At 34.5% G+C, this 11,338-nt stretch overlaps 1 protein-coding gene across 4 annotated transcripts in view; it reads left to right on the top strand.

Annotated features, from left to right (window-relative positions):
• Nucleotides 1–208: 208 nt before the first annotated feature.
• Nucleotides 209–11,338, top strand: part of LOC107876561 (rhodanese-like domain-containing protein 11, chloroplastic) — a 26,996-nt gene continuing 15,866 nt past the window's right edge. The window contains exons 1-8 of one of the 4 annotated variants that reach the window (XM_016723456.2): nucleotides 209–575; nucleotides 660–761; nucleotides 7,292–7,399; nucleotides 7,791–7,887; nucleotides 9,267–9,306; nucleotides 9,401–9,475; nucleotides 10,182–10,269; nucleotides 10,366–10,433. In XM_016723456.2, coding sequence (XP_016578942.1) covers nucleotides 444–575; nucleotides 660–761; nucleotides 7,292–7,399; nucleotides 7,791–7,887; nucleotides 9,267–9,306; nucleotides 9,401–9,475; nucleotides 10,182–10,269; nucleotides 10,366–10,433 — 710 coding nt within the window. In that variant the 5' untranslated portion in view covers nucleotides 209–443. The remainder of the gene's footprint in view (nucleotides 576–659; nucleotides 762–7,291; nucleotides 7,400–7,790; nucleotides 7,888–9,266; nucleotides 9,307–9,400; nucleotides 9,476–10,181; nucleotides 10,270–10,365; nucleotides 10,434–11,338) is intronic. The other 3 variants (XM_047406942.1, XM_047406946.1, XM_047406937.1) reach the window with 3 other exon arrangements.

Below are 11,338 nucleotides of genomic sequence, written 5' to 3'. Positions count from 1 at the left end.
AGGTCAAAAATTATAAAAATAAAAATAAATAAATAGGAGTTCTTAATTAAATAATGTTTGTTTAATAATAGTTATTTATTTAAAAAATTGCAAATCTTAATTAATTTTCAAAATTTAAATATCTCAAGGAATTATAGAAAGTAAAATTTAAAAATAGGTAACTAATAACTAACCTTATAATAACTGACCTTACTAATTGTCCTAAAATGTCAAGTATTGTTTTACTATGCCATGTGACTTAATCTAAAAGTTTTATCCTCCTTTATTAATAATATATACATGTAGATATAGATTCCTTATTTAACATTATTTTGATCCAAAATTCAAATGGCAAGTTAAATTGTGCAGGGGTTGTACTGCGGAATAAAAGGAGGATCAGGCACAATCTAAAGAAGAGTGGATAAGCTAGTGAAATCTCCTCTTATTTCTCTCATACTGAAACAATGGAAGCTCTTGGTCATGGGCTCCTACCCCTGGTTGCTCTTGGTTCTTGTCAAAAAGAACAAAGGTGTCAACTTGTCCGTATAATCTGCTCTCCATTACCATATTCTCTAAATTCCTGTGCATCCTTAAAGGTTCGTGGGTATATCCGTTTATCTGTTCATTACTTAGTTTTCCACCATGTGTTGAAATGGCCGTCCTGGGTTTGTTTGGTTCAGTATAGGAATAGGAATGAGATAAGGATGCAAGCAGTTCAAGAAGAATATGAGTTGAAGCAAATGAAAGATATGGCTGCCTCTAAAAAGAGATGGGATGGTCTGGTATCAATTTTGTCCGACTAATCTTCAATTTTCTTTTGCTACTTATGATCAGACATATAGATGAAGATATATACAAAAAAAATTTATTTGGTTTGCAATTTTCCCCGATAGAAACCCTGATGGGTTGTATGCTGCGGTATAAATTAACGCTATTAAACTTTTAAAATAATTTTTTTCTCTTCAAAATTGCTTTGAAAAGTACTTTATCAATTTGTTTACTTTGTCAATTTATGTTTGACCAATAAATTTAAAAAATATTTTTGAGCAGTAATTAGTGTTTGACAAAGGCGGACCTACGTATAGAGTAGGGGGTGCACGTGCATCTGCTAGCCTCGAGAAAAACTCTGTATATATAGGTTGTATATCTGTATATATACTAGTGAATTTAACTAAATATATGATGTGCATCCTCAAAAACAACTGATTGTGTTGGTGCAGTGGTTGAACTTGTAGCATAAAGCCTCCTTTTTGGGTGGAGGACTTGGGTTCGAAACCCACCCAACTAATATTGTTTTATTGCTGCTTTTTCCAAGTACAATTTGCTGCAGCATTATTGCTGCTCTCTCCCCCCAGACAACATTGACACACATTATTTATGTATTTTTAATTTTTTTCCAAAAATACAAGCTCTCTTCCAATTTCAAAAGGTAAATTCCCCCTATCTTATACTATATAATGTTTTATTTACTTTTATTTTTTAATCATTGACTTATTTTCTATTTAAAAATTAGCAATTTAAAGTTTGAAATACGATTAAATCCAACGTTTTCTCGTGACAACCATTTAGCAAACAAATCTCTCAGATTTTCTATTTTTCATAAACTCTCTTTTATTGTTTAAAATATAAAAGTGCATCGAATTCAAGTACAGTGAATAACACTCTTTTGTCATATTAAACCAAATTAATGATATTTCATAATATTAAGTTTTCAATGAAATATATGTTGAACTTTGGCACTATCAATTATTATGTTTAAATATAAAGGTGCACTCGTCAAACTCAAATCCTGGGTTCGCCTTTGGTGTTTGATCAAACTTTTAAAACTATTTTTAAGTATATTTTTCTCAAAAGTATTTTAAAAAAAATTACTTTGGTTCCTTTTTCTGAGGGTAATTCTGGGAACAAGTGGAGACGGGGTGGGGCTTGTAGAGCACGTGGCTATGAACTACGGTGTCGGGGGTTCGAATCCCTCCTCGCCCACAATCGGCCCAAAAGGGAGGTACCTTTCCGTCTGGGGGTAGGAAAATCATGATCGGGATAGCGAACCAAAAGCCATGGAACTTGGATGTGGTTTTTTTGTCGAAATGGAATGACTTTTCTTTTTCTCTTCTTATATATCGTGAATGGGGGAATCATTACACATAGTATGCCCGATCGACATATTTTTTTGTTCTACGCCCCATAACTCTTCCTCAGCCAGGCTTGGGCAGAATAGCAGAGCAAGTATTAGTAGCATAACAAGAAAGCCTTCAATGTTCTTGAATTCATTCGAGATGTGAGTAAAACTCATATTGAAGAAGAATATGGGCCCTAGGTTCGTTTTATTGGCACTATGTTTTTATCTATTTTTGTTTTTAATTGGTCAACACTCTTGCATAGTCCAATTGTGAGTTACTTTCACCTTCATTCTTTTGAAGTGCAATTAGTGTCTTGGCAATATTGATATTGAAATACTTGAACTTGTTAAGAACCTTTTCAATGTAATGAGACTGTGCCGATGCCAATCCTTGTGGAGCTTTATGAATTCTTATTCCTAAGATTACATCAACAACTCCAAGGTCTTTCATATCTAATTTGCTTTCTGGTATTCGCTTTGTAGAATTTATGTCAGAAATGTCTCAATTGATGATCAATTTGTTATCAATATACAAACAAACAATAACTTTGTGATTTGGAGTGTCTTTAGTGCAAAGACATTTGTTACACTCATTAATCTTAAATCCATTTGCCAACATGGTTTGGTCAAACTTTACATGCCAGTGTTTGAGTGTTTATTTCAGTCCATAAAGTGACTTAAGAAGTTTGCACACTTCCCTTTATTTACTAGAAATCACAAAATCCTTGGGTTGTTCCACTTCCATGTAAATTTCTTTCTCTAATTCTCTATTTAAGAAAGTTGTTTTAACATCCATTTGATGGATTTCATGATCATATACCACCGCTAGTGCAACCAACATCCGAACGGACGTAATCCTTGTTGTTGGTGAGTATGTGTCGAAATAATCAAGACCTTTTTTTTGTCTAAAGCCTTTAACGACAAGTCTTGCCTTGTATTTTCAATAGTTCTATCAATTTTCCTTTTCCTTTTGAAGATCCATTTTGAACTTAAAAGGTATATTTCTGGAAGGAAAATCAACCAACTCCCAAGAATGATTGTTCAAGATTGAATCAATCTCACTATTGACAGCCTTTTTCCAGAAGGATGAGTCCGTAGAAGACATGATTTCTTTGAATGTTTGAGGCTCATTTTCAAAAAGAAATGTTACAAAATCAGATCCGAAGGAAGTAGATGTCCTTTGACATTTACAACACCTTGGATTCTCTTCATTAAGAACATTTTCCTTTGGTTCTTCCCGAGATCATTTAGGCCCTTCACTAGACAACACATATCTAGTTTTATACGGATAAATGTGTTTAAAGAACTCAATAATATCTGATTCAATTATCGAATTGTCTTGTATATCCGAATGTTCGGATTTGTGAACCAAAAATTAACATGCTTTATTGTTTGTAGCATATCCCATGAAAACATAGTCCACGGTCTTTGGTCCTATTTTGATCTATTTTGGTGTAAGAACGTTGACTTTAGCTAGGTACCTCCATACTTTGAAATACTTTAAGTTGGGTTTTTTCTTATTTCATTTCTCATATGAAATTGATTGTAGCTTGTTATAGGCCGCTCTATTGAGTATTCGATTTGCTGTATGGATAGGTTCCCCATAAGCTTTGTGGTGAACCTGAATTTATAAGTAAGATATTCATTATTTCCTTCAATGTTTGATTTTTTTCTTTCTGCAATTCCATTCAATTGAGATGAGTATAGGGCAGTAGTTTGATGGACAATTCCATTTTTCAAACATATCTCTACAAGAGGAGATTTATACTCTTCACTCCTATCACTTATCATTTTTATCTTTTTATCCAATTGATTTTCAATTTCAGTTTTATATTGCCTAAATGCTTCTCTTGCTTATCCTTACTATTCATCAAATAAACATAACAATATCTAGTACAATCGTCAATAAAAGTTATGAAATACTTTTTCCACCACGAGAGGTTGTTGACCTCATATAGCAAATATCAGTGATTCAATTTTAAGGGACTGGAATTCCTTTCCACAAATTTATGAGGATATTTAGCATTCTTAGATTCAACACATGTTTGACATTTTGATTTATTGCACTCAAAGTTAGGCAAACTTTTAAATTAATTAATTTTCGCAAGGTTTTATAATTGACATGTCCTAAACATTCATGCCATAGTTTATTTGATTCAAATAAGTAAGAAGAACCAAAACTTTTATTCATATCAATAATTATTCATTGATCTTTAAAAAAGCCCTCGGTGAAGTAACCTTCACCTGAGGACATTTCATTCATTCTTATTACAACTTTATCGGAAACAAAGACATATTTGAATCACTTCTTAGTCAGAAGTGATATTGAAACTAAGTTCTTTCGCAACTCATGAACTTGAAGGACATTGCCACCTTGTCAGATGCCATCTTCAAGCAAATCTTGCCTGATCCTTCAACTTTTGCTATAGTGGAGTTTTCCATGAATATCTTCTCATTAGGTTGAGCCAGAGCATTTGATGCAAAAAGTTCCTTGTTGGCACAAACGAGGTCGGAGGCACTGAAATCCATCCATCATTCTCTTGGATTTGATTGCATTCAGAAAGCATGACACAAAGATTGTCCATTTCTTCTTCGGATTTGGACATGTTTGCGTGATCCTTTTTCTTGCCCCTTCTTGAAGCCCAACAATCAGGAGCCTTGTCACCAACCTTGCCACAATTGAAACAATTTCTTTTTAATTTCTTCTTAGGTGGATTGCTTTGTTGTCCAAATGCTTTATTTCTCTTCTTTGACTTCTTGGATTCATTCTCAACAATGTTTGCTCCAGTTATTGCTAAATTTTCACGTGACCTCTTTTTTGTAGCCTTGTTATCCTCTTCGATTCTCAATCTTACAATGGGATCTTCCACTGTCATTTCCTTACGTTTGTATTTCTAATAATTTTTAAAGTCCTTCCACAAATGTGAAAACTTCTCAATTATTGCAGCCACTTAAATGCATCATTCACGACCTAACCTACATCAAATGTTAAATGGATATTAAGAACATTCTTAAAATGTTTAATAAAGGTATTATTTGATATTCTACCTTCAGTGGGATCATGGATTATGACTTGCAACTTCTGAACTTGGGTAACAACAACTTTACTGCCTACCATTTTGAAATCCAGAAATTTTGCATCAATGAATTTCTTTATTTCGGCATCCTCTGTTTTGTACTTCTTTTACAAACCATTCCAGAGTTCTTTTGAGGCCTTCATGTTGCTGAACACACCGTACAAATCATCTTGTAGCCCGCTCACAATGTAGTTTTTACATAAAAAATCTGTTTGCTTCCAAACTTCAGTCCTAAAAGGCATTCTTTATCCGAAGTTGATTCCGACAAGACGGGAACATTCTTATTTATGAACTTCTGCAGACTTGGAGTAGTCAAGTAGAAGAACATCTTTTGCTTCCATCGTTTGAAATCTACACCAGAAAACTTCTTGGTTTCTCAGCCGGTGCCATGGCAGGAGCAACACTTGGACGACTCGATGAAGCAATATTAGTTGCTGTAACATTCGCCATTTCATCATTGACTTTATTTTCATGAGTCATTTTATTACAATCAGACAAACAACTAATACTAACAATAAAAACTTAATCTTTATACAACTTGTTTCTAGTTAAGGATAAAGTTTTTATATTTTTCAAATTGCCAACCGAATGAACTTTGACTCCTGACGAAGTTTTTATATTTTCAAATCAGTATCAAATTCAAACAGAGTAGAAAACCGAAATGTTTTAATCTCCAAAAATCTAAATACAGATTATTAATTTTCATAAGAGTGTTATTTTGGGTATAAAATCTATATTTAAAACATGAACTTCAACGACAAGTTCAAGAACAACAAAGAAGTTCAAACTATTTTCTGAAAAATAGCAACACCAAACATTTAGAAAGAGATGAAGATTAGAAGATTCAAGTTCACTAAATTCACAGTGTGACCGTAAGGAAATTATTCTCCCTAAGTACCCGAGGTTATGGAATATCCTTTCAGGATAAAATAAATCACTTCAGGCAAATAGTAGTACCTCAAATTCGTTGAATTTGAACGCACTCAGAAGTAGCAAATCACACTAGAGTTTTTGCAAGAAAGAAGAGATTTTCATTTGAAAATTTCATTCTAATATTTGAGAAAAGAATCAGAATTTAAAGTCAAAAGGTGTTGCTTTAGAAAAGAAGCAAAGGTTCATAAAGAGTTGTACTTTTTTGGAACAAGTCCACATGCAAACCCATGTGTTTCCACACATGGTGAGATGTGGCTGGACATCGCATTTTACTAAAAAACAGAAAGTTAAGGCTGACATGAGTTGGCATGTGCTCTGGCATCTACTTCTATAGATGCCCATATGCGCATGTCCCCTTTCTGTCATTTATATAGTGAACTGAAGGATCGTGTCCCTTCGATGTGCATTGTGACATGCCTCCGCACATGCTCGTGTGCGTCTACAAATGGAGAAAAGTTTCAGATTAGATTTTTGGATTAAAAAATCATTAACACTTAAGTTTCAAATGAATTTTATTAAAAAAGATAATCGCTTGTGTCAAGAATGGACCTTGAGCCTAACTCAACCTCAAAAGTTAGCTCATGAGGGGAGGATTGTCCAAGTTCATATAAGCAATCCATTCTTGACATGGTATCAGAGCCAGGTCCATTCCCGTTTTGGGCTCCCGGTCCACGCACCAGAGCCAAGTTCATATAAGCAAACCACTAGTCCATTCCCCAACCAATGTGGGACTTTTACCCACTCTAACAGCTTGATCATTTTTCAAATCCAAATCCGAAGCCGAAGCCGAGCAACGACGGTGCGAGGCTTGTGTTCTTCTTGCCTCACTATCCACATGAAGGAGTGTGTCTATATATAAGCACAAAGATGTTCCTTTCTCCCACCAATGTGGGAGAAACACTCCTTTTATAAAGTGAACACACATTTCACTTTCCCTCCATTTTTCATTTACATTTCACTTAGAACCTAATATATTATTGTAATTAAAAAATGTTAGTCCCATCTACCGAGTCCCATCCTCTTAGTTGGTGAGTTTTGTCACAGTTTCAACTTATTAGAAATCATAAATCCCATAAGCATTTAATTTGTGCTATACAGGGACATCTTACCATGATTCATTCTTTATTAAAATCTTCACTGTATTACTATGATAATAACATATGTGTTTCTATTTTTATTGTAGATCAGGGATGGGAAAGTTAAAGTTCTTACTCCTAGGGAAGCTGGATATGCAATTCAACTCTCGAACAAAATGCTGCTTGATGTTCGCCCTCCTATGGAGCGAAAGAAGGTGGATTCGACTTTCTTTCAAATACCATTTCTCTCTACTATTCATTTGATGAAATACAAGGCAAATGCTAAATGTCTCAGCATTGTTGTCCCTATGGCTTTCCGTTATTTCTCTTTACATGCGTTATACAATCCTCAATTAATTGTGCCAGTATTTGCTTAACTTTGACTGTCAGTGGCTGTTCTTCTTTCAAAACTCTTTGATATGGTTCAAGTCTGTTGTCTAAGCTTATTAAAGTTTGTGATGCATGAAAACCCAAGTTTTGTTGAAAAAATTCCTGTAAAAACTCTAGATTCAGGCATTTTGGGATAAGAATCAGATTAAAAGCAAATTACTTCCCTTAAATGATTGTGTTATTTGTTATCTTGTTTTTTTATTAACTGTTTTGCAGGCATGGGTAAAAGGCTCCACCTGGATTCCTATTTTTGATGTTGATACTAGTTTAGAAGTCGGTACTCTTTCTCGGAGAGCAACAAATTTTTTGATGGGTAACAAACTTTCTTATGACATACTATTGATTCATTTTTACTATACTTTTATCTTTATAGTTACTTGGTGATACACGAAGACATATTATAATTTCATTCCTATTAAAAAAGCATGTCTAGCTTATGTGTTATGGATAAAGATCAAGTTGTGGTACATCACAAGTGTAGATAACCTGTTCTCTTTGTGCATTGTATTCCTTAATGAGTCGTGCTTTGGCTTTTCTTTTTCGGGCATAATCTATAGATAGACACTTTAACTTTGCCTCTACTAGAAACTAAATACCAACTTTGAGAATGCACACCTAGACACCTCCATTATTTTCCATTGTGTTAGTTGAACACTTCAACTTAGAAAATGATCATCTAGGCACCTTCAAAATTTATGTGCCACGTCAGCTTCGGCCGTCCACGAGACACAATGGGGATGAGTTGAGGTGTCTAGATGTACATTCTCAAAGTTGGGAGTATTTAGTTGCCAGTTGGGACCAAGTTAAGGTGTTTTCTGCCTTCTTTTTAGGAAACATGTCTCCATTGATAATTGATGTGCAAAAAGTTACAAAATGAGTTTGGCATGCCAATTTTGTCATGGTCATCAAGAAGGGACAACTAAACTTTGTCCTAACCAAAAACTTGCAAAATATACAAAACTTCAAGGTGGATCATAGATTATATGAGCTAGTTTGGCTTTTTTGATCCTAAAAGAAGGAAGCTTCCAGCTATCCATGTTGATAAGTCCTCTTACTTGATTGGGGAGACCGGATCCTATTAAAACTGTTGCTTAGACTTGCTAATTTATCTGAAGGTCTATTTGCTTCTCTAAGACAATGGTTGATTTAAATCCATGTTCATCAACTAGTTCCTGAATCTCATTGATCATGTTGATTATCTACTAGGGTACTTTTTACTCCCTTCTGATGCATTTAGTGACGATGACCTGATGCATTAAAAGGAAGAGGAGGATGAGGGTTTTATGAAGGTTATCCCTTCTAATGCATTTAGTGATGGTAATGGATCTAGAGATTAAAAGGAAGAGGATGAGGGCTTTATATGATCAGGGAGAGTTGAATGAATTTTTAGCTTAATTGTAGGAGTAATTGATATAGATTGATATTGTATTAATTGTTATTGGTTATGTAATATTTTCTTTCCTTGTCTAGTTTTAAGACTAACTGTATAATACCAATTCCATGGGATGTAAATCCATTCTGAAATGCAAGAAGCCTTTTCTTCTTGCTAGAAATCATCAAAAAAAGAAGAATGATTCCATGGTGTTGTCTTAAAGGAATAACTTTGTTAATAAAATAGATACACGTCTTTTGACTGCCATAGTACATTCTCAAAGCTTCTGATCACCGATTTATGGATCTTCTTCACAACAGGAGGTTGGTGGAGTGGCATCCCTGCTCTGTCTTACAATAAGTATGTTATAAATGTCCTTTTATATAATTTAAATTTGTTTTTTCATGTCAGTTCCTTATTTTGATTATAAAGAATAAACCAATATCCTTTACAGGCAATTCTTATCAAATGTTGAGGAGGAATTTGCCAAAGATACAGATCTGATTGTGGCATGCCAGAAGGGATTGAGGTGAATTTATCTGTCTATTAACCACATTTCAGATTCTCTTCTATAAAATGAAATTCTGCACTCTGGTGGCTGAATACATTTACTTAGGGAACAATCTAGGTGAAGTTTGTCAGTACCCTCCTCCTGTCGCAAAGGCAGTGGATGTTCATGTATCTCCATGGTGATCCAAGTTTAGCACTCAAACTAAACTATGAGAATCTGGATTTTTCAATGTTAACGAGCATGAATTTCATTATGCAACTGTTTGATATTCCCCTTGTCCCAATTTATATGACTCACTTTCCTTTCTAGACTCTAATCAGTTACAAAAAGAATGACAGTTCTATATTTAGTAATAGTTTAACTCAAAATGTTCATTTTACCCTTAGTGAAATGATTATAGCCACATAAACATCTTAGACTTATTTTAGACCACAAATTTCAAAAGTCTTCCTTTCTTTGTCAAACTCCGTGCCAACTCAAATCAACTCTCATGAATTGGGATGGAGTACATTGTAAATTGGATCCTTTGTAGCGTGACACTTGACTGATTTCTTGCGCATTAGAAGGAACAGTAGAAGAGTATTTATAAATCTAGCTGGCAGCATCTCATGCTCTTACTAGGTCCATGTTTTGACAGATTAGGCACTTAAAGGTTCTTATGTTCATAATTAACCTGCTGGTTTGTTTTCCTTACTGCTCACGTGGAGCCCTTTCCATCAGGCAGGTCCATTGCGGCTTGTGAGGTGCTATACAATGCTGGTTACTGCAACCTTTTCTGGGTTCAAGGTGGTTTAGAAGCAGCTGAAGAAGAGGTTCAAACACTTCATTTTTTTTTTTTTTTGCTTTAATAGATTTGCATCTTCCCAGAATACAAGTTCATAGAGGCATTTAAATACAATTTGGATCAGGATCTTGAAAGAGAAGGTCCACAACCATTCAAGTTTGCAGGAATTGGTGGCCTTTCGGAGTTCCTTGGGTAAGTATATCATGCTTTTGTCTGTACAGCCAGACACCTTCATATCTGATAATGACGCTACTTCTGGTGTCTACAATTTCATCCTTACTGTATTTAAAAATATATTCATCTCGTGAAGTGGGACCAATTTAATCACAGGTGATGTTATCAATTATGCAATCTAACTATATATTGCAAGTTCTAGTGGTGTGTGCGCAGAATTTTCACAAGTGGTCGGCGATTAAGGAAGTGAACAAATGAATAAATTGCACTGTTAATATCATATTAATCAGATGCAACTCAAATACATAAAATTAAATGTAGTTACACCGCACATGCAAGCATACGTGGTCGACAAATAATATAATAGTAAGTACAGTATTGTTCCCACGAGGACTTACTCTATTAACTCTTCAAATTAGATCAAATAGTCAATATTTATCCAAGAAGTTTCTCAAGAACTGAATTATTATCTAAAACAGAATTTTGGAACGTAAATTAATATGATTTTGAGTAAATCAGGTAGGAGGAGATATTCTAGGGTCACGGGTAAACATCAATTATGTTGAGCATTCACTTTAGCTAACTAATTCGATTATTTGGTATACTAGACACAAGGTTAATTTGGCTCGTAAGATACTTCAGAGTTAGATCTTTGATAATGCTCAACTTACACCATCATTTCGATGCAAGGCGGTTGTTGTCAATATATACCCAACAAGAGTCGGGGTCAAATCCTCGAGGAATGCAAGCTAGCTTTCAACACCTACGTGTGTTGAGAGTTACCTAAGTGTTAACCTGTAATTCGAAACTAAAACAACACATGGAAGTAAATTAGGGGGTTTGAATGTTGAAATTTGTTGAACACAATCACAAAAGCACACTAATATGAGGTCGAACAATTGATAAATATATCACGAAGAGAA

This window comes from Capsicum annuum, chromosome 1 (genome assembly GCF_002878395.1).
Source record: "Capsicum annuum cultivar UCD-10X-F1 chromosome 1, UCD10Xv1.1, whole genome shotgun sequence".
In the NCBI taxonomy this organism is placed as follows: domain Eukaryota; kingdom Viridiplantae; phylum Streptophyta; class Magnoliopsida; order Solanales; family Solanaceae; genus Capsicum; species Capsicum annuum.
The sequence above is the reverse complement of the archived record's forward strand: the minus strand, read 5'-3'. Positions and strand labels throughout refer to the sequence as shown.